The sequence below is a fragment of the Simochromis diagramma genome, unplaced genomic scaffold, assembly GCF_900408965.1.
Source record: "Simochromis diagramma unplaced genomic scaffold, fSimDia1.1 OVJJ01000024.1, whole genome shotgun sequence".
Lineage (NCBI taxonomy): Eukaryota > Metazoa > Chordata > Actinopteri > Cichliformes > Cichlidae > Simochromis > Simochromis diagramma.
In genome coordinates this window covers 1,552,583-1,574,085 of record NW_024387332.1, presented here as the reverse complement: position 1 = coordinate 1,574,085, position 21,503 = coordinate 1,552,583, and the positions used below count along the sequence as shown (strand labels likewise).

The 21,503-nt window shown below is 43.0% G+C and overlaps 3 protein-coding genes across 3 annotated transcripts; 1 reads left to right on the top strand and 2 right to left on the bottom strand.

Annotated features, from left to right (window-relative positions):
• Window positions 1-1,906: 1,906 nt before the first annotated feature.
• On the bottom strand, window positions 1,907-9,517 carry sdhdb (succinate dehydrogenase complex, subunit D, integral membrane protein b). The gene is made up of 4 exons (XM_040006385.1): window positions 9,407-9,517; window positions 6,218-6,328; window positions 4,486-4,636; window positions 1,907-2,967 (listed from the first exon to the last, which is right to left on the bottom strand). Exons 1-4 carry the CDS (start codon window positions 9,453-9,455, stop codon window positions 2,802-2,804), a joined length of 477 nt encoding a protein of 158 aa, XP_039862319.1. The 5' UTR covers window positions 9,456-9,517; the 3' UTR covers window positions 1,907-2,801.
• An 899-nt stretch (window positions 9,518-10,416) lies between these two features.
• timm8b (translocase of inner mitochondrial membrane 8 homolog B (yeast)) lies at window positions 10,417-11,937 on the top strand. The gene is made up of 2 exons (XM_040006368.1): window positions 10,417-10,661; window positions 11,538-11,937. Exons 1-2 carry the CDS (start codon window positions 10,560-10,562, stop codon window positions 11,703-11,705), a joined length of 270 nt encoding a protein of 89 aa, XP_039862302.1. The 5' UTR covers window positions 10,417-10,559; the 3' UTR covers window positions 11,706-11,937.
• Window positions 11,938-12,873: 936 nt separating this feature from the next.
• On the bottom strand, window positions 12,874-20,720 carry il4i1 (interleukin 4 induced 1). The gene is made up of 8 exons (XM_040006367.1): window positions 19,406-20,720; window positions 18,533-18,623; window positions 18,104-18,318; window positions 17,853-17,965; window positions 17,401-17,602; window positions 17,259-17,327; window positions 17,045-17,181; window positions 12,874-13,944 (listed from the first exon to the last, which is right to left on the bottom strand). Exons 2-8 carry the CDS (start codon window positions 18,561-18,563, stop codon window positions 13,182-13,184), a joined length of 1,530 nt encoding a protein of 509 aa, XP_039862301.1. The 5' UTR covers window positions 18,564-18,623; window positions 19,406-20,720; the 3' UTR covers window positions 12,874-13,181.
• Between the last annotated feature and the right edge of the window lie 783 nt (window positions 20,721-21,503).

Here is a 21,503-nt window from a genome sequence, read left to right as displayed (position 1 = left end):
GGCCGCGTCCTTCGAAGACAGAGTGCGAGGCTGAGAAATTGGCCGTACCATGTACCATTCACAGAGAGTTGGGGAATGTTGGGGAATGGCTGCAATCATCTTTCAATGATGAGGATGTAACATCCTGGACAGGGAGGAATGCCGGTTTGAGCGCCGAGTCAAGGAGGCCATTTACGTGAAAAGGGAAAGACCATCTCTGAATGGAGGAGGGGCCTAAGGGTACATCTGTCACCATCTTACGCTGTGATTGCAGCCATTCCCCAACCCTCTGTGAATGGGACTGATGGCCATTTTTTTGGTTTTGGTCAGTGGTTGTTGATCAGTGGTAATGAGAATTTGCATAAGATTAAGGAACTAACCTCCCAGCCCATTGTTCCTTCAGTGGGCTGGTTTCAGTCATTATGCAAATGTCCTGTTTATAAGATTGAAACCTGCAGTCAGCTGAGACTGAAGACATCACCTGGATGAGACACGAAACGTTTCTCCCACAAAACGCTACGTCCAGATGAACAGAATCAACTTTTGGAGATTTACTTACCTGGATGATTGAGCATGCATCAAGACGAAATTCTGGGATAGGTTTGGCCACGAAGGATACACCCGACCCATCCTTCAAATTTTAGGAGGTGACAGACGCATTTGTTGGCCGCACTTGGAGCAGCCTTCGTCGCCTGGCTGTGACATAATCGGCCTTCAAATGCAGCCTCTGAAGGATGCAGCCCCTTAAGAATGGGATGTCACTCAAGTTCATATGTATGTATGATAGCAGTTGAGCCAGTGCTTTTGGCAATATGGTGTACATTATACTTTACAATCATGTTTCATGTGTAAGTTGATCAGGATCAACCAAACTGATATTAAGTGACAAACACATACTCTTTTTCTCCTTATGTCTGTCCATAGACGCCCCCCACAGACATCCCTGGAACGACTCACAAGGCTTTGTTCTACCAGACGCGCCTTTCTGGAACTAACAGGTTTAAGTTTGTGTTCTCAGCAGATTGCAAAAAAGTTCTTGGAGTTGTGGATGAAAACGGTCGTTATAAACTGACCCTGCTTACTGAAGGTGACGATGTTGACATGAGAGTTGAGTTTGAGCTCAAATAATTAAAGAAGTTGTCTAAATAATGAAAATAAAAAAGGCATCTGAGTTGACTGAATGCAGATATCCGATGTAACAACTTCTTAAAGTCATAACTCAGAGTCACTTTGTGATTTAAATGGAACAAATCTGATCTCAAACCATTTGGAACCTCAACATGCTCCCTGTTGTATCATTCTAAGGTTACAATGTGTCCATCCATAAATCTTTAGTTAAAGGCAGCTTTGAAATGAGTTTTATCTCATTTGAGATTTTGTTAGTATTCAGTTAATCATTGAATATTGTGAGGTTGGACCCATGCATGTTTGGTTTGGGCCAGTGTAACCTCAGATTGAACCCAAAATTAGAACTATAAGCTCATACAACAATCTAGCTATTAGCATTTGTACATAAGAATAAAGGCTTTGTACTTCTTTCATTGTGTTTCTTGTTTTGTCATGAGTGGTGTACTTCAAAGAAAGTTGAAAACGGCCAGGCTCTGTTAGCATGAGCTAGCTCGACTAATCCCGTCAGAGATGACGGGTAAGACGACAAACACGTCAGAGGAAATCTGTAAATCCTATAAAAATAAAAGGCAACACCAGCGCTGTAAAGTAGTCGAGACTAATGTGAGATGAAGTTTTCTGATGAAACATTAATATTCGGCCAGTGTAAAAGGTTCAAATGGAGCCGTGGCACGTACGCACTCGGGGTCGACATGTATACTCTATAAGCTCAACATAACCTGCTAACCCATCCACTGCTCTGTAGTACACCCCAGCTGAGCCTTGATGGAAAGAACAGAGTGACGCCAAATGTGGAAGCTGGAATAAAACATGTTTACTGCACAGGTGTTGTGACATCACACTCACTCCAGCCAAACACAAAGAAGTGCTGGTGTGGAAGCTGCATGCAAAGACTGTACGTGTGTACTGTGTATAAGTGCATGTTCCAAGATTATAATGTAATGGACTGCCATATTAAGTCTTATTTTACTGATTTAGGATCCAAATAAACATTTATTTTAAAGCCTTTTTGTTTCTTTGAAATTTGCAGATTGCAGCAGAAACTGATTCACATACAAAGTATAACATGACCCCATAGAGACGCAGTCGTGTCCTGTTCCTGCCTCGAAGGTTAAAATAAGATTTAGCCAGTCTGACCTTTATTAAACCTTCAAGCAGAGCATTAATAAAGCTTCATATAAGCACACGCTGTCTGCTCCTACAGCAGAGCCCACGGCTCTCTGTACAGCCGCAGCGTTGCAGGGACAGCCTGGTCGCAATGACACTAAAACACTAGGTGGGGCATGGAAATGGTTTTCAAACAGGGGTTAGTGTGTGCTGCTGCTGATAGGTGTAAGAGAAAAGGCAGCATGTGCACACACTGGACGTAAACATGTTTAAGAGATCAGCCACACAAAGGACGCAAATGAGAAAGAATGAACGAGAGCTCAGACAGCTGTATTCCATAAGACTTGATCAAGTCATGGCTGTGCTTGTTAAAACATGTTTGTAGCGTAAATTTGTTCCACGGTTACTCAGGAACATCCCAATCAATGAACACAAAGACAAAGCTAGAATCAATGAACACAAACACTTTTGAATCAATGAAATATTGTCAAAATGATATTTACAGAGAACACACTGATTTCGTTTGTTAAACACGCAGCCAGGACCAGTGTTTCGGTCTTCCTGAGCGTCCCGGCCCACAGTCATATTCACTTGCTCCAGAGCAGGGCGACAGCTTTGCATATGCCCACGTCGTTGTAGTTGAAGTAGCAAAGACCAGTGAAGGTGATCGTGGACAGGAGGAAGAGAGCCGCGTTGGCCATCTTGATCTTTGCGTCCCCGTGAACGTAGTCTGTCAACACCTGCCCGAGACCCCTGCAACAACACAGGCAGAGGAAAAGATGAGCAGCCAGTGAAGACAGAAGGCCTCCCTTTGCTTCAGCAGGGTTACACTGAAGCGCTCTAAATGACAGCACAGCACACATGGAAAATGTGCAACCAGTGTTTCTAAACTTGACCATGACAGTAATGCATCAACTACTGCCCCATAAACGTGCTGACGTTTCCACGCACGACAGATGCTGTGTTTTTCTTCACATCTGAATGAACTCTGTGCACACGTGATGACAGCCAGGAGCCTCAGCCGTCACGTGCACAGAGTTCTCGCTCTGCAGCCTGACACACCAATACTGGAGATTCCAGCTGGGACTGAAATAGGGCTGCTCAATTAATCGAATTTTAATCTCGATTACGATCTGGGCTTTCAACGATCGTTAAAAATGACTGAGCCGATTATTAGCCCCTCCCTCGTGCTTTACTCTGGCGCTGCTCCGTGTGGCAAATCGAGCGCACCTCTCTGCATTTTGAACACGTGTCACAACAATTAAGAGGACCCGAGGGAAGCTCGGAAAGCTAAGCAGAAGTTATTTGGAGAGGAGAGTGACTGCCGTTGGTTGAAAAGAGGTAAAAAAACTTCAGTGGTGTGGAAACATTATGGGTTCGAGTCAGACGTGGATCAAGTAGACATAGTGTGTAAACTTTGCTACAGTGTAGCTGCACCACAGAGCAACACTGCAAAGTTCACTAAACATAGATGTTTACATTTTTCATTTATTTGTTATATTGCAAACATTTGCACTGTTATCAGTATTTGCACTATTTTATATTATTTTTTAAAGTCATTATTCAACACACTGTTATTGTTAAATAAATATCGTCAAATAATCGAGATCTCAATGTCAGTGAAAATAATCGTGATCATCATTTTTGCCATAATCGAGCAGCCCTAGACTAAAATGCTGCTGCAGTTGTCCAAACCTTTAATTTTTTTAAAGAGATTTGAGGTCCACATTATAAAATATGATTTCTGAGCTGCAAAATCTTCATCCAGTGACAGTCACAGTAACAGCTCGTCTTATGTTTGAGCCATTCAGTCTCTAATTAACCAAGCTAGCTAAGCATAAGTGTCTCCAATTTGCATAAAACAACCTATACTTTCTGTTGTAATACTTATGTGACCTCCAGGGTAAGTATACCATTTAAATGTACATTGATAAAAACCTGCATGATGGTCAATAAACATAGAAACATTGTTCGTGTCAATCATACACAATCACTGTACCTAATAGACCAGCTCTGTATTGAGAGCTGAATGAGGAAATATTGTTTCTCTGTCTCAGTCATAAATGCAGCCTGGACAGTGTCCTGGTATTGTGACAGACTGGCGAGAGCTTATATAGCTTTCAGGAAGTGAAAGCTCTAAAAAAGGACAGCTTAGCGTTACTGTTCAAATAAAACACAGGCGTCAGGAATATTTTACCTGAGGCTTGCGAATATTTGCAATAACATTTTAGAAACAAGTGAAACCAGGGATCAGCTGACTGCTAGTCTTACCAGTGTCCGTGAAGGGTCAGGGCAGCAGCCAGAGAGTAATCGATGACAGGACCAGGGTTGAAATAAGCGACAGGGCCCATGGCCAGCAGCAGCACGCTCAGCATTCGCTCTGCCGTCCAGTGCAGAGAGGCCGCTTTGGAGGTGGAACTCGCTGTGAAGCAAGATAAACTGCAGATCATCAGAAGGCCGAACAATGTGAAGCTCTGAGCAGACTTCAATCTGACTCAGTCACATGCATCTCAAATTCTACACATGCCACTGGAAAGACCGGGTCTCCTGCATATTAGGTTTGGCTACTTCACTGAGCCGCTTGTGTCTTTACTGAACATCTTTCTGTGATTATTTTTTCAGTTTTTTGTATCTAATGTTGCACAAATTGTAGATAACAAGTATGGTCAGTAATCCATCAGCGTCATCGGCAAGCAGTGAACTTGGCACCAATCTGAGGGTGACAACGTCTGCAGCTCTGCTCTCACGTTCAGTTTGTTTAAGCTGCACAAACCAGACGTGGAGCTGTGACACTGTCCTTGTATGGACAACCAAGTAAATGCAGTTTTAAATGATGATTTTATGGTTAAAAATAATAAAGTCATCATTAATGCTCAAAAGCCTCTAATGTAGCTGAAGCGGGCATATTTCTCTTATCTCTCTCAGCAGGACAGGGAAACTGATTGTTTCTTCACTATAACAAAGACTGGAAACCTTTCTGTTATAATAAGATAAGCTGGAAATCCACATTGTTACAACCGATGTAGAATTTAAGGGCGATACAATTTAAACACCTGAAATTGTGATATATTGGCCAAGGATTTATTTTCTTTATCTTGCTTTGCACGTATTAAGTGCCTTTGTTGAAAGACTCACGGTTGGTGTTACGCAGCTTTACAAATGTGAAACTGATCAGATATAAGGACTGGAGTGACAAAAGAGCGAAAGTCCAAAGAAAAATTGACAAAAAGAAGCAGGACTATTACTCACTAAAGTAAGAAAAGGTGAATCATATTCTGGCTCAATATGAACGTATTTTTACATTTGAGCAAAAACAGAAAGAAGGCGCCTTCATTCTGGACCCACATCGTGGGTAAACAACATGACCTCCAAACAGGCCAAAAATGTCACCGCCTGTGTTCATGTGGAAAAAACCGCTGTGTGTACACGTGAGGGCGAAACCATGAAGATCCAAAACAGGAACCAAAGCGATCCTGCTCCACTTCAGACACCTGTACCTGCTGAGCGCTTGCCAGGTTCGTGACCCTGACCATGCCCGACTGTGACCACGATCGCATCAGGGCTGTTCCAGGCTCAGTGATGACTGCGTGTGACACAATCGGCCTGCAATGGCTCCTCCTTTCGCCCTCGGGGTGTAGCGCTCCATTCTGCTTCTCTCTCGCCCTCCATTAAGATTATAGTTAATGCAAAACATGTCTGAACTAGCCATTTTCTGCTTTTGGAAAGCTAACCAGCTCCTCAGATGCCAGGACTGCCCCACTGGACCTCCACTGGTGTTGAAATGTAATGTGTGTCACACACGCTACACTTACGTTGAGTCAAAAGTAGAACATGTGCAGCTTAGAAAGCTTATGTTGATTTAAGTGTGTCAGAGCTGATGACTGCCACAGAGGTTTCTGAGGTTGTGGTATTTAAATATTCTACGTGCACCTCTCGTTCTGTACAACACCTGCACACAGGGCGCTACACTTTCTCGTGCCTACTTCTGCTCGTCAACACTGACCCTGCAGATTCTGTGACGAATGAATCCTCGCCGTCAGCAGGTTCGGCTGCTCCAGGTGTTTGTGGGGTACAGCCAGCGGCCTGACCAGCAACGCGCTTTGATAGAACAGAGCTGAGGAGAGAAAACAAAAAGTCACGAACACATCTGACTGCTTTACTTTTCCTTTCCTCATAATGTTGTGTATGTTTTGTGTGTGTTCAGTTTCTAAATTTAAAAAAGGTACTTTCTGGATTTGCACAATGTTGAATTTCACCACAAGGGGGCGGTGTTTCACCAGGCAGTGTGTTGACATGTTTTCAAGTGTATGACGTCGCTCCTTTAACCTAATTATTTTTAAACTCCCATCTTTTCCAAGAAGCTTTGCCTTTACTCAAACTTCCAACCTGTTTATTTCCTGAACAGTCCCACATTTGTAAACAAAATGCAGTTGTGGGTCGCGGTCATGAAAAACCTACCTAATCTTCTCTGCTAACTCCAAACAGCTTATTCTGCTGCCCTATGTGACTGGAGATTGGCTGTTAGCAGTTTGTTCTTGATGGTGTGGGTAGAGAGCCAACAGGCAAACCGTCCTGCAAACCTTTCACAGACTCCCTACGGTTTCCAAGGCTACGTTCACACTGCAGGCGAAAGCGTATCAAATCCGACTTTTTTGACCCTCTGTGACCCATCTATCCGATTACGCTATGACAGTGTGAACGGCACAAATCCGATATTTTCAAGTCCAATCTGGGACACTTTCGTATGTGGTGCTGAATCCGATACATATCTGATGTTTTAGAAAGCGACTGCTGTTTGATGGTCATGTCGCATTAAATCCATCTTTTACATCACTGACACAAGACAGACGCCGATTATCAGCGCCGGAGAAGACATCGCGAACGCTTCCTGACCGTCCTGATGTCAGTGAAACTGTTGGGAAAACAACGTTGGAGAAACGTGAACATTTTATTTGTACTGTATAATCTGCAGATTCTGACAGAAATCTGCAGCTATCCTTTGAAGCACCGCTCCTCTAAAACAGCAATAAGGATCATTATTAGGCCAAATGTAAATAACACAATAACTTTATAACTTAAAGCAAAATTGGGAAACGTAAAGTCCGAAACAAGTCTTTACATTAAGGCCATCAGTAAAACAATACTGTTTGCTCTGGGTCTGAACAGAGCGTGTTGTGTGTGACGTCTTCTTTTGTGCATGCGGCCGCTTTGAGCGTTCACACTAGAGCGCGTTTGCTGTCACGTTTTATCTGTAGTGTGAACGAGCAGACAAAAAAAATCGCATTTGATCAAAAAATCGGAATTGAGCATTAAGACCTGCAGAGTGAACGTAGCCTAAGTGCTTACGGTGTGAGGAAACTCTTTTTGTGGTGTCGTCGTCTAATTAGGACACCCCTGATAGATGGAACATGGCCTTCAATGGTACCAGGGCTCACTGCAGATAACACTGCATCTTAGTTTGCCCTATGGCATGGACCCTACACAGATCAGTTAAACGTGGCGTGGTTGGAGCAGAAACCAACTACAAGAGCAGTGTCCATGCTCGCAGGTGCTGCTAATCAGGCATCTGATTGTCATTGCAAGGGTTCCTTGCTCAACACAAAAATGTATTTTCCTTACAAATATGGTACTATTAAAGGTGAAATAACTGGCCTTCCAACATCTTCAATGCCAAGAAGCACTGTTACAAAGAAATAATGACCCAAACCAAATTTCCTTACTTTTGATGCCAAATGTATTTTTTAACCTCCGAGGACCTGGTGTCCACACATGTGGACATCACATGTTCTCTTGTCTAGACCAAAATACTATATTCTGCTATACATGGGCCTGATATCCACTTACGCGGACATTATACTGCCACTCTTCTATTAAAATTTAAAACAAATGTCCTCATATGTGGATCTCATTTTTCTCATAAATAAAAAACAGGTAAAAATAAAATGAAATAAATAAAACTGGTAATTCTTTGTTTTTACATTCATCCGGTCCCCCTAAGCCCAAATAGCAAAGGGAAATTAAAAATGCTGCCATGGAAGAGTCTTAGGAGGCTAAACAGAGTTATTTACAATGAGTTTCCAACACTGCTTTCATTAGCCACTCTTTGTTGCAGTGCTTCCTACATGTCCTCCATTTCAATACTGTACATTCTCCCAGAACACAACGAGTTTTAAACTGCGACACATCACACACAGTTAAGGTAAAATAATTAGTGGTGTCTTTACTCTAAGAGACTGTCCGCTTCAAGCTTCATGGAGCATTGGAGCATTTCCTTTGTGCACAGCAGCACTGTGTTAATGATCTGCTATGTCACGTAGATCTGAACTGAAAAATATAAATGAATAAATGAGGAACTGAAAGAAAGCGTTGTGTTTTTAATTAAATTAAATAATAAATGCTTTTTTCCTGGCACAAAGGGGGATGACAACAGCACGAACAGACAGAAGAAAATATTGGCGTCGGTCTGGAAGTTCACTGGTGCTTCTGTATTAGCTCACAGTCAAGATCAAGCATTTTAAGATCTGCTTCACAACGAACACTAGCGGAATTTAATCAGATATAGAATAAGCGTAACTATAAATATCACACACTGTATATAATTCTTTATAACATTTAGATTTTCTTGTATTTGTTATGAACACATGAAGGCTATGTAATAGTGCGATTACAGCTGGAAATCATCCACACAAACAGCCAAACGAGAGCAGCCTTACCCTAACGCAAACTTTACTGTGCTCTTTAAAATGTCAAAGGAAGGGAGCCGATTTTGATTTTATTTTTTTAAGAGGCCTGTCATTGACTACAAATCTCGCAATTCAGGTCTTTTGCCTTCTTTATCCTTCGAAGAAATAATTCTCCAACTTCTGAATAATCTTTGGTGGACAGTGCTGAGCGATAACGCCGCGGTCCGACAGCGATGTCACCATGCTAGCAAAGCGCCCTTTGGCACTACTCATACCTAGCTGGCGCTGGCCACTGACAGGTAGCAATAAAGCGGCTAATACTGACAGCAGAATGCTTCAGTGAAACCGTGATCTTGAAAACTGTAGTCTGCAGCTGGCGCCATTTGTTCGTCTGCAGCCAACACTCGACTTCACTTCCGTCAAATCGGCCTGCTGTCGAACTGCGGCACTAAAGTAAGCACACATGCTTAGAACAGTCATAAACCCCGGAGAGAAGCAGCGCTACTCACGTTTAATTCCTCTGCGGCACACAGAACTCAACCTGACGACGGCCGCCATGATGAACAACCAACCAAGGTCACGGCAGTAACCCGGATGTAATCCCGTCGACGTGGCGTCACAAAGATTGTGGGTGTTCGAGATGATCACCTAATTATTATGTATTTTAAATAAATACCAATAAGTAATAATAGTATTATATGGTGTGCTATGTCGACTAAAACATTTGTTTCATTCCTATTAAGTTTTTAGAAGGTGGTCAACTGTGGCTGTACAAAACAACACAAGAAATAAATTAATCTAAAATAATTAATACGTTTTATTTATATTATGGTTTTATATGTTTACAGATATTTTCTTTTTTTATTAAGCTTTATATTTTGTGTTTTGTTTTGTTTTTACTATGGACATAAAGTCTGACAATAAATATCGACTGATCGAATTGCAGCAAATGATATAAAAATGTATGGGAAGCAATAAATCACTAATTGTTTTTCTTAATTAATTTCTTAATTATTGTAGAACCATCTGCAGTACCTCTTCAATGTCAACCTTTTATTTTGTTAAAACAAAGATTTGCTGACTGACTGTTTTAGTCTTCCATACTCGTGGAACATCATCGGACGCATACAGTTAGAACTAAATGCCACCAGGGTACTCTGAGAAATGTCTGCAGAGACACATGCATGTTTGTGATCAGGTAAAGAAGACATAAATGTGTTTTTACTACGCTGACTCCACCACTACAATTCATTCATACACACTTTCATAATTAAAAGGTAAATAAACAGCACCAGTGTTTTGTTTGTTGTTATTTTATTTTCTGACTTCTTTATGTGAAAATAAACTGTGAATTCTCTGTAATCCTCTATTAAGCCATTCCTTCTATAAAACACGTCTTTACAGCTGGATGTGAAACATGCGTCTGTACGCTAATAACCGTACCGGTCAGTGTTTGGGGGGTTGCTGCTCAACATGAAACATCTTTGCACGCGTCATTTGTTGCGTCGCATTTAGCGCGTCAAACAACGCAAACAGGAAGCGCCGCCGCCTGCAGGGCACCGTGTGATTAGCGCTGTTTCCCAAAGCGCGCCGGTGGAAGAGAAGGTCACCTCTGTGCTTGAGCAGTGCTCGGAGCTCCTGTGCAGCCGACGGTCAGAAGACATGGACGGCTTTGATAACTTGAGCGCGTCGGAGAAGGCAGAGGCGACGGAGCTGCAGCGCATGATCGCTGTCGAGCAGCAGAAAGCGCAGTTCCAGGCTCAGGTCTGTAAGAGGACGGGGGCTGACTGTCCTCCGACAGATGTAGTTCATTGCACGACGTGATCTGACGTCTTACACGTGCTTAGTTGACCGTTAATGTCTCTGTACAAGAGACCAGTTTGTATTAGAACTGGACATCACACAGCTGGAAGAACATCTGCTTCTTGTCCAGGTGTTTCCGCGTTGAAGAACATAGAGTTAATATATCCTCTAGATCCACATGCTGAGCTTTGTTAACCGTGGATTCAAAGCTCGGCGTAATCCAGTCAGTACTGTGTGTGGTTACATTGCAGCTTTAAAGATGATCATTAATCGTTTATTTGACCTTTGGTATCGCTGGGATAATTGGTGGATGTCCTAAATATGGAGCAGGTTAGCTGAATCACTAAACAGCAGATGTATAAGAAAATATGATGGATGTGGCTGTGGACAAATTTATTAAGGGGTGCTTCACAGGGAGCCGTGCTCTAAGTGATATACAGACCGAGTCAGTGAAGGAATTGGTAACCATCGTTGTGCGGAGAGCAGTGCACATTAGTTGCTCCGTAGACTAGCATCCAGTGTGCCAGCTGGTAACCTTTCCCCCTCTCATTCTAAATAAACATTCATAGAAGCAGCTCTCACAACCATAACAGGCAGAAGACGTGTGTTTTCAACTCCATGCACATCAGTTCTGTGATTGATGTAAATAGTTTCCTGTACACACAGAAACATGCTGTCTTCTAGAGTCCGGCATGAATCTTGGTTACATGTGTTCAGTAATCAGATTTCAGCCTTTTCTTTTTTAATAAACATTAACTGGCATCAGCCGCGATGCTTCGACATTCTATAAATAACACTGAGCTGAATCAGTTCCCGTCTGTTTCATGTGGTTTGCAGGTGCACAGTTTCACCGACGTCTGCTGGGATAAATGTGTGGACACTCCGGGCTCAAAGCTGGACTACAGGACAGAGACGTGCCTGGTGAGCTGCGTGGAGCGATTCATTGACACCACCCTCAGCATCACCAACCGCTTCACACAGATGGTGCAGAAAGGCACTCAGTGATAACGCACCGCAGTCAGACTGTATTACGTTTTTTTTATTCCTAACTTGATGGGAGATGACACGAAGAAGACTTTGTGTACGTGGGTATAACAGCTGGCGTTTGAGAGATGATGGGGAACACTTATGGGGGGGAGGGGTGCAGTCATATGATCAATCTGGAGGAAGGAAGGGAGAGGGAATCTGCAAGCCTGGAGAAGTCTGGTAATAATAAATCTTAAATGTTTCACCTGAAGAAACAATGTTGCCTGATGTTTTTTCCCTTTCATCCATCTGAAACTTCAAGATTATTATTTACTTTCCTAAACGACATCTATAGAGCTGAAAGCAAAGGCTGGGCAGCTCCTCGATTGGCACCTTCTGCTTTCTCTTGATCTTCTCCATCGTTATGTTCTGATCAATAGTAGACGAGGAAAATGATAGAGAATTATAATTGTTATTCTGTCAGTGCATATCGCAGAGGAGTCTGAGTCCACTCAGTCTGCTTTAAATACTCGATTTCAGGACATTTCTCTACTCCTAGAGTTTTATGTGAAAAAGAGAGGCTATCAATAATAAGGTCATTTCAACACTCAAAAGCTCCACTCAGGTGAAAATCTAATGTCATCATAAGGGGCAGCCATTAGAAGGGAGGTGGGCTTAGAGGAGCAGTCTGGAGTTAGGAAGAATTCAAACACTGTCTTTTTTTCCCCAAACAACAGCTGCATAAATGTAATGGAGTTGTTCACTTAAAATCTAGCACCAAAAATTCAGTGTTTGCATTAATTATATGTTGAGTGACCTGCAGCTCCATGCACATGTTAAAAAGTAACTGCAAAGAGCTCATCACAGCAAACAGGCAGATTTTTCTGTACCGCTGCCAGGAGCTAGTCTGTTAGTGTTCCACCACATTAAATATGAACCAGACGTTTTTTCATGCTTACATCATTTTACTTCGAGTCATACGCTGACAGGGAAAATCCAGAGATTTACTTTGTGGTTCAACATACGTGCAAAATGAAGTCATGAAGTACCGTGTAGATAAAATTAAATAAAACAAATGAATGAATCACAGGGCTCTGTCCATTGTTCATCCACTTTTTCTGCAAACAAGTTTCAACGTAATGTAACATATAAAGATTTCTGCACTTAATCCGACTGAAACTTGGTATTTAGACACAGGAGGAACTTTAAGAGCGAAGCGCTGCAAATCTGATCAAAGTGCCTGTAACAGACAAACCTTTTGTCTATCAATTAATAGATGTACATCAACAGTACATTTGTAACAGAAAATAAACATCACACTGGAGTGACTACTACTAATACTAATACTACTCCTGCCTGTTATCCGTCTCAGGGTACGGCCACCAAAGTTAGCTCTCCAGAGGCTTTTCGGTTAGCTTGTGGGTTCCAGGAGCACACAGGACTGAGCTGGAACAGTGTTCATGATATCAGACGATAAAGGAGTGAACATGGAATAAACGTTTGCTGCATGAAACACTACAGTGTAAGACTGTTAACATTTTTAGCTGCCCTGAGTGCAGACTTGATGGACGTTTCGATCCATCCGTGAGGTGTGGCTGTGTGCTCCCCTGCAAAGTGTACCCGTCCCTCACTCTGGAACAGTTCTCTGGCATAGTGCCCCTGCTGGTAAGGTGTGAACAGGACAAAGGCTCCCAGACTGTAAGGATCCAAGCCCCACTTCTTCACCAGCCCCCCTGTCCACAAAGGCCTGATGTACTCTCCATGGATCTTCACCAAGTCCTCCAGGACCACAGCCATCAGCTCCCCATCATTCATGCCCTGGAAGAGGGCGGAGTCGTCAGAGCAGGTGTAGGATGCCAGCAGTGCACCTGCGGATGTCCCGGGGAAGCTGTGGCTGGGGTAGTAGATGAAGCGAGCGGGACGGTCTGTGATGCTCTTCCCTCCTCTGATGCCCTCTTTATCCCAGAAGCGCTCCTTGAAACTAAGCACCACCTTTGTGGAGCTGGTGTAGTGAACTGAGCGCAGGGCCTCCATCTTGTCCCCAGAGAGAGGGGGCTGAAAGTCAATGAACAGGGTGGCCTTGGCTGTGGCAGTGACCAGGGTGTAGTCCACCGTTAGGTTAGTCAGGGAGTTGTGCTGGTCCTGATAGGTGATGGTCACATTTCTACCACCTGTCTGGTTTATGAGCTTGACCTTGGAGTTGAGGAGAATGGTGGCATTTAAGACCTGATAGAAAGCTCTGGGCAGGTGTTCAAAGCCATCAGTCACCTCAAAGTACCTGAAAGAAATTCAAGAAAACATCCCTTAATACACAATACTCCGCTAAAGCTGAACTAATCATTTATTTTCTATAAATTTGAATTATGCCAATCAGCCATAACATTGTGACCATTATGTGCCCCTTTCACTGCCACGGAAGCTCTGACCCATCGAGGCCTGGACTCCATCAGACCCCTAAGGTGTGCTGTGGCATCTGGCACCAAGTTAGTGACAGATCATTTGATCCTGTAAGTGGCGAGGTGTGGCCTCCGTGGAGTGTATAATAGTGTCCATGGTCTGCAACGATGCTCAGGTAGGTGCTACGTGTCAAAGTATCATCCACATGGATGGTAGGACCCAGGGTTTCCCAGCAGAACATCGCCCAAAGCATCACACTGCCTCTGCCGCCTCACCTTCTACCCACAATGCATCCTGGTGCCAGGTGTTGCCTGGGTAAGCGACACATGCACACCTGATGTAAAACGTGACTCACCAGACGAGGCCCCCTTCTTCCATTGCTCCGTGGTCCAGTTCTGATGCTGATCATTGGTGGTTTTGGTGGTGGGCAGTGGTCAGCACGGGCACCCTGACTGGTCTGCAGCTACACAGCAACCAAACTCTGTCAATTCTGACACTTTTCTATCGCAGTCAGCTTGAACCTCTTTCAGCTGTTTGATCTTCGTCTGTTGGATTGGACCACATGGGCCAGTCTTTATTGCCCACGTGCATCAGTGAGTCTTGACTGTCCACGGCCCTGTCGCTGGTTACTGTTGCTTGGAGATGCTCTGACCCAGCTGTTTTATCATTAGGTTTGTCCATTTTTCCTGCTTCTAACGTCAACTTTGAGGACAAAATGTTTACTTGCTCCTTAATTTATCTCACCAACTAATAGGTGCCATGATGAGGAGAGAATCAGTGTTCTTCACTTCACCTGTCAGTGGTCACAGTGTTATAAGTAATAAGAAAAATTACACATATAATCACCTGTATTTATATAGTGCTTTCCTAGTCCCTAAGGACCCCAAAGCGTTTTACACATCCAGTCATCCACACATTCACACACTGGTGATGGCAGCTACATTGTAGCCACAGCCGCCCTGGGGCGCACTGACAGAGGCGAGGCTGCCGGACACTGGCGCCACCGGACCCTCTGACCACCACCAGTAGGCAACGGGTGAAGTGTCTCACCCAAGGACACAACGACCGAGACTGTCCAAGCTGGGGCTCGAACCAGCAACCTTCCAATTACAAGACGAACTCCCAACTCTTGAGCCACGATCGCCCCATATAACATATACAGTGGGGCAAAAAAGTATTTAGTCAGCCACCGATTGTGCAAGTTCCCCCACTTAAAATGATGACAGAGGTCAGTAATTTGCACCAGAGGTACACTTCAACTGTGAGAGACAGAATGTGAAAAAAAAACCATGAATCCACATGGTAGGATTTGTAAAGAATTTATTCGTAAATCAGGGTGGAAAATAAGTATTTGGTCAATAACAAAAATACAACTCAATACTTTGTAACATAACCTTTGTTGGCAATAACAGAGGTCAAACGTTTACTATAGGTCTTTACCAGGTTTGCACACACAGTAGCTGGTATTTTGGCCCATTCCTCCATGCAGATCTTCTCGAGAGCAGTGATGTTTTGGGGCCGTCGCTGAGCAACACGGACTTTCAACTCCCGCCACAGATTTTCTATGGGGTTGAGGTCTGGAGACTGGCTAGGCCACTCCAGGACTTTCAAATGCTTTTTACGGAGCCACTCCTTTGTTGCCCGGGCGGTGTGTTTTGGATCATTGTCATGTTGGAAGACCCAGCCTCGTTTCATCTTCAAAGTTCTCACTGATGGAAGGAGGTTTTGGCTCAAAATCTCACGATACATGGCCCCATTCATTCTGTCCTTAACACGGATCAGTCGTCCTGTCCCCTTGGCAGAAAAACAGCCCCATAGCATGATGTTTCCACCCCCATGCTTCACAGTAGGTATGGTGTTCTTGGGATGCAACTCAGTATTCTTCTTCCTTCAAACACGACGAGTTGAGTTTATACCAAAAAGTTCTACTTTGGTTTCATCTGACCACATGACATTCTCCCAATCCTCTGCTGTATCATCCATGTGCTCTCTGGCAAACTTCAGACGGGCCTGGACATGCACTGGCTTTAGCAGCGGAACACGTGTGGCACTGCGGGATTTGATTCCCTGCCGTTGTAGTGTGTTACTGATGGTGACCTTTGTTACTTTGGTCCCAGCTCTCTGCAGGTCATTCACCAGGTCCCCCCGTGTGGTTCTGGGATCTTTGCTCACCGTTCTCATGATCATTTTGACCCCACGGGATGAGATCTTGCGTGGAGCCCCAGATCGAGGGAGATTATCAGTGGTCTTGTATGTCTTCCATTTTCTGATGATTGCTCCCACAGTTGATTTTTTCACACCAAGCTGCTTGCCTATTGTAGATTCACTCTTCCCAGTCTGGTGCAGGTCTACAATACTTTTCTTGGTGTCCTTCGAAAGCTCTTTGGTCTTGGCCATGGCGGAGTTTGGAGTCTGACTGTTTGAGGCTGTGGACAGGTGTCTTTTATACAGATGATGGGTTCAAACAGGTGCCATTCATACAGGTAACGAGTGGGGGACAGAAAAGCTTCTTACAGAAGACGTTACAGGTCTGTGAGAGCCAGAGATTTTCCTTGTTTGAGGTGACCAAATACTTATTTTCCACCCTGATTTACGAATAAATTCTTTACAAATCCTACCATGTGGATTCATGGATTTTTTTTCACATTCTGTCTCTCACAGTTGAAGTGTACCTCTGGTGCAAATTACTGACCTCTGTCATCATTTTAAGTGGGGGAACTTGCACAATCGGTGGCTGACTAAATACTTTTTTGCCCCACTGTAATGACGAAACAAAGGAGAACTGCCACATGAATCTGTTCCCTCAGCTCTACAAAGCGTTTAAATAAACTATTTTGCCCTTTTGGAGTACAGTCTAACAATGGTGGCACTAGAAGGTATGGAAGACCAACCACTCAGGATCAGAAGCATATCTTAGCTGCTGTTCCTCTTCCCTGGCTTCTTAACATCCCACTGTGACATAACATATGAATATTTCTTACTCGACATTGTCACTGATGTCTGTCTGCATGTACATCATCTCGATCAGTGATGTGTAGAAGAGGCTGTTTTCATTCAGGATGTCCCCAATCATCCTCAGGGCTCCACGGCTCAGATTGCCCTCCTTCACCAGATACTCCTGTGAGGACATTTCCCCCCAACAGATTACAGCTGTGATCTGTATGACATCAAGTGTCAAGGTAATTAAACCTTTACCTTCACTGTGTAGGAGTCATATTTATCCAATGTGGCACTACAGCCGATTGCCTTCACATCATCTCTCACCTGTGTGAAAATCACAATATTTACAAGACAAGATTCACATTGACATGTGCAACAAAGCAGCACATGAACAAACCTTCCACAGCGCCTGGCTGAAGAGCTGAGCGGCCGTTTTCCCCCTCTCCCTGTCAGACAAGCTGTAGTTGAGCACGCTGGGGTTGTTTTCAACTGTATAGGTTTTATGTAGCTCTCCATTTACCAAGTAGTAGGTGTTGATGTCATCTTGGATGAAGCGGTTCATAGGTATTTGTAATTTGGACGCAAAAGAAAGCAAAATCCTGTGACATAAGCACATTAGTTATCCTGTGTGAATATATACGGTATTTTAACCATTTAGCTAGAAGATCTTTAGTGTTTTGTTAGACTCTTCCTAGTTACTTAGAGGCTCAGAAATCTTACAAGTACTGAAAACTCTATAGGCTAGTACATTTCTTCTGGCATCATTCAGTTCTTACTTCCAACAGGATATTTTCCTTGATTAAATAAGGGGGTGTCTATTTGCCATGGCATGTGCGTCTCTTTACTCACTTATGAAAGCTTGGGATCCTCATGGCCCCCAGTTCTGCATACCAGCCCTCTCTTCTGTTCCTGAAGGTCTCCACACGTCCTCCGATACGATTACTGGCCTCGATTATGGTCACCTTTGATGTCCAAGGGGACACACAGCCATGACACTCAGTTTGAAAAGCATATGCACTTTTAGCACCAACAGTCATGACTCAGAAAATTACTCCCAGAGAGAGTGTAGTTTAAATATTTTTTCCCTGACTGTAAATTACCTTATGTCCAGCATCTTCTAGAAACTTGGCAGCCGTCAGTCCAGCGATGCCCCCGCCGATGATTGCTACGTGTCGAGGCGTCTTTGTAGCAGGAAGACCTTTCTTCACGATGTCAAGAAGCTCGCTGTAGTCTGTGTCTTGGAGGCATTCAAACAGGGGATCTCCTATTATCCCATTCACAGTGAGCACAACAGCCGCCACCAGAACCAGAGGAACTGATGGTGACAGAAAAGATGTTAACTCAGCCGATGAAGTCAAACTGTGGCTCATAAAAAATCCCCCAAGGGGTTGCCAAGTAACCACAAAGTCCCAGTTTCCTTCCTTTACTGCTAACTTTATAAATAGAGGAGAAATGACAAGAAGATACCGGATTTTCCCAGTTAGTGTTTTTTATGAGAGTGACTTCACAGCAGCTTGTTTTGTACTCACAGAGTTTGCACAGTGCCATGTGAGACGTCATCTCGACGATGGAACTCCACAGTCTGGGCTTTTTTTTCACACCGTGAGAGGAAATGGAAACCTAACGGACACAAGCTCTAAATTAAGTTGGCGAGGCTCAGGCAGAACAGTTACGAACAAAGAAAAGCCTAAAATTGTCTTTTTTTAAATATGCTGGAAACAATATACAACACATTAAATCTCCCAAAAGCACCAGTAGTGATTTCAGTTAATAAATCCAGAGTGAAAGCAGTGCAGGGCCGTGTTTCACTCACCTCTGTCAAAGGTAGTGTCTCGTAAGTTGTCATGAGCCTGTTCATGGCTGAGGAGGAATGACCCACAGACCCTCACAGAGCTAACCTATCAACCCTGTGACTCACCGTATGAAATAAGGCTTTCTGAAAAACCCGGACGCATGGCATGTGTGAAATTGCACACAAGGTCATTTTAATGAGCGACTGTGTGGCTCCCTCCGGTCTTTCAGAAATATTTTCCCACACTGGCTCCAGAGTCAACCACACTGAACAAATCAGATTAGTGAGGTTATACTAGTCATCAGCATACCTCGTTTTACTCCGTCTTCACTCGTTTTCATATCTGACCTGAAAAGGCTCATTTAGTGGTGGCCAAAAAAATGCCCCAGTCAGACCTAAAGCTGCATTACATTACATTCATAATCTAAGGAGCTTGGAAAGAAAAGCGTCTGGACTTCTTTAAGTTGCTTGAAAGGCAAAAGTGAAGACTACGATGACCTGGATGACTGAGAACCTTCACAGACATTACACTCATAACAACATCTGCACTTTTATTAATTTTACTATAACTGTCTATACAGTAAAGACCACAGGATGTGCAAACACTCACCTCTCAGCTCCTTCTGTGTCCGGGACATAATAGCACATGGAAGGCAGTTATATGATGTGGAAACTGAAACCAAAGTGGCAAGTGTTAAGTTTCATTTTCTGACTTTCATGTCCTCCGTTTTCATTTCTGAAATGAAATGAAAGAAGGGAATCTGACACTCCCCAGATAATTTTATAAACAAAGGAAATAACCGAGGAAGTATTTAATTACCTGTGGTAATTAAAGAAAAATGTCTGTATCCAGCGTAAAAGCTGGATTTTACAGCAAGAAAATCAGTAAACACTGATTTTTATAGCTCAGCTCACACTCACGGGTTGTGAATTTAACAGTATCTACATTGATGTATAGCTGAGCACAGCATTGTTCTAAGTCATGGGTCAGTGTATGGAAAAACTCCAAGGCTGATGAACTAATGAGGCTTTGGGAGTTAAGTCAGCCATGTTCATGTATGATGTGAAAGGTACAGCTCAGCCTGCACCCTGAGAAGAAGCTCAGCTCAATAAATCTACTCAATGTTTGGGGGGAAAGTACCACACAAGCTCAGAGAGTTCGTTCTTTTCATGCTCCTTTGAACTAAACTAAAATTCAGCTGCTGTTGATTTAAAGAAATACTTCAGTTGAACCTGCTCTCTTTCTTTTTAACATTTTGAGATTGTTTCCAAGTCATGTGAAGAAAAGAACATTTTAATCGTGAGTGGTGAGGTATTCATCAGCACTTCTGCTCACGAATTAACTTCCTGTGTTTAGATTCTGTGGTCCCGGCAGTGTATTTTAAAGACTGAGAGTAAGTCGTTTAAAAAAAAATCTCAGTATAGTTTTGGGAGGATGAACCAGTTTGAATAAAGAACACACATCGTGTCGGGAAAAGTTAAACCATCGTGAAGAGATCTGAATGGGATGAACTGGGAAACGACTGGAGCCAAACTGGATCTGAGCTTGATGAAATCTGAATCCACGATTCTTATCTGGACTGTGACCAGGACACAGTAGGCTATACCGAGACATTAGACATCCGTCGTGGATCCACTGGGTGATTTTTCAGTAGACCGTATCTATCAAATTTAATGACTGAATCTGTGAACAGATTTCACCATGTAATGTTCAGACCACAGACTGTTTGCAGGCTCACTTTAACATGGATTTAACTCAGTTTTCGAGTCCTTTCAGCCTCATCCTGACTCAGATATTCACATCAGCTTCAAGATTCAACTGTGACAGCCCTTCAGTCAATGTGACCGACCACAGTGAATGAGTGAATAAATAAATGACTGAATATCAGAAACTTTACAGAGTACAGATATTTTTAAAAAAAATCGTAATATATCCACGGGTTAGTGCTTCCATAATATTTTATTCACGGTTGCTGTTCAGAAACACGCACGCACACACACACACACACACACACACACACACACACACACACACACACACACACACACACACACACACACACACAACATGATAGGACCCAGTACAGATTTTAAGTCGACGGGGCACGATTGTGCGTCCGGCATCCCTGCACTGCACCGCAGACCACGCCCCGCCGCAATCGTATCGTCGCGTAAAGTAAACGTTTTCAGTGCAAGCAAACTGGCTGACAAATTCAAATTCAAATTTTTATTTGTCACGTACACAGTCATACACAGCACGATATGCAGTGAAATGCTTGGACAACTGCTCGTGACCTAAAGAAAAAAAAAAAAAAGGAAAGGGCTATGAATAAGATAGGAAATAAATATGAAAAATTAAAAAGTGTAAATTTAACTAGGAAGGAATAAAATATAAGAATATAAAATATAAAATATAAAAAATGAAATAACTGTACAACACAAATTAGAATGAAGGGTAAATTTAACTGGGAAAGAATAAGATAAAATATATAAATTAAAGTTGAAAATAAAATAACTGTACAACAAAATACACAATATAGAACTATATAAGAATGTATGAAGAAATATAAATAAATATATACACAATAACAGCAGCTGTACAAGTATTAACTGGAAGTGAAGAATGTAGTGACCAGTGTTGTGCAATCCACATTATGTCTTGTGCAGTGCAAATATGCTTAAAGTGATTTAAGTGATGAAGTGAAAAC

What these genes read in the sequence shown, in the direction of transcription:
- il4i1 (XM_040006367.1), bottom strand. Translation starts at nt 18,563, where the DNA reads ATGACGTCTCACATGGCACTGTGCAAACTCT. An exon ending in CATGGCACTGTGCAAACTCT is followed by an intron (nt 18,319 to 18,532) that starts GTGAGTACAAAA and finishes TGTCACCATCAG; the next exon opens with TTCCTCTGGTTCTGGTGGCG. An exon ending in AGGATCCCAAGCTTTCATAA is followed by an intron (nt 17,603 to 17,852) that starts GTGAGTAAAGAG and finishes CTTATGTCACAG; the next exon opens with GATTTTGCTTTCTTTTGCGT.
- timm8b (XM_040006368.1), top strand. Translation starts at nt 10,560, where the DNA reads ATGGACGGCTTTGATAACTTGAGCGCGTCGGAGAAGGCAGAGGCGACG. An exon ending in AAGCGCAGTTCCAGGCTCAG is followed by an intron (nt 10,662 to 11,537) that starts GTCTGTAAGAGG and finishes TGTGGTTTGCAG; the next exon opens with GTGCACAGTTTCACCGACGT.
- sdhdb (XM_040006385.1), bottom strand. Translation starts at nt 9,455, where the DNA reads ATGGCGGCCGTCGTCAGGTTGAGTTCTGTGTGCCGCAGAGGAATTAAA. An exon ending in GTGCCGCAGAGGAATTAAAC is followed by an intron (nt 6,329 to 9,406) that starts GTGAGTAGCGCT and finishes TTCTCTCCTCAG; the next exon opens with CTCTGTTCTATCAAAGCGCG. An exon ending in TTCGTCACAGAATCTGCAGG is followed by an intron (nt 4,637 to 6,217) that starts GTCAGTGTTGAC and finishes CTTGCTTCACAG; the next exon opens with CGAGTTCCACCTCCAAAGCG.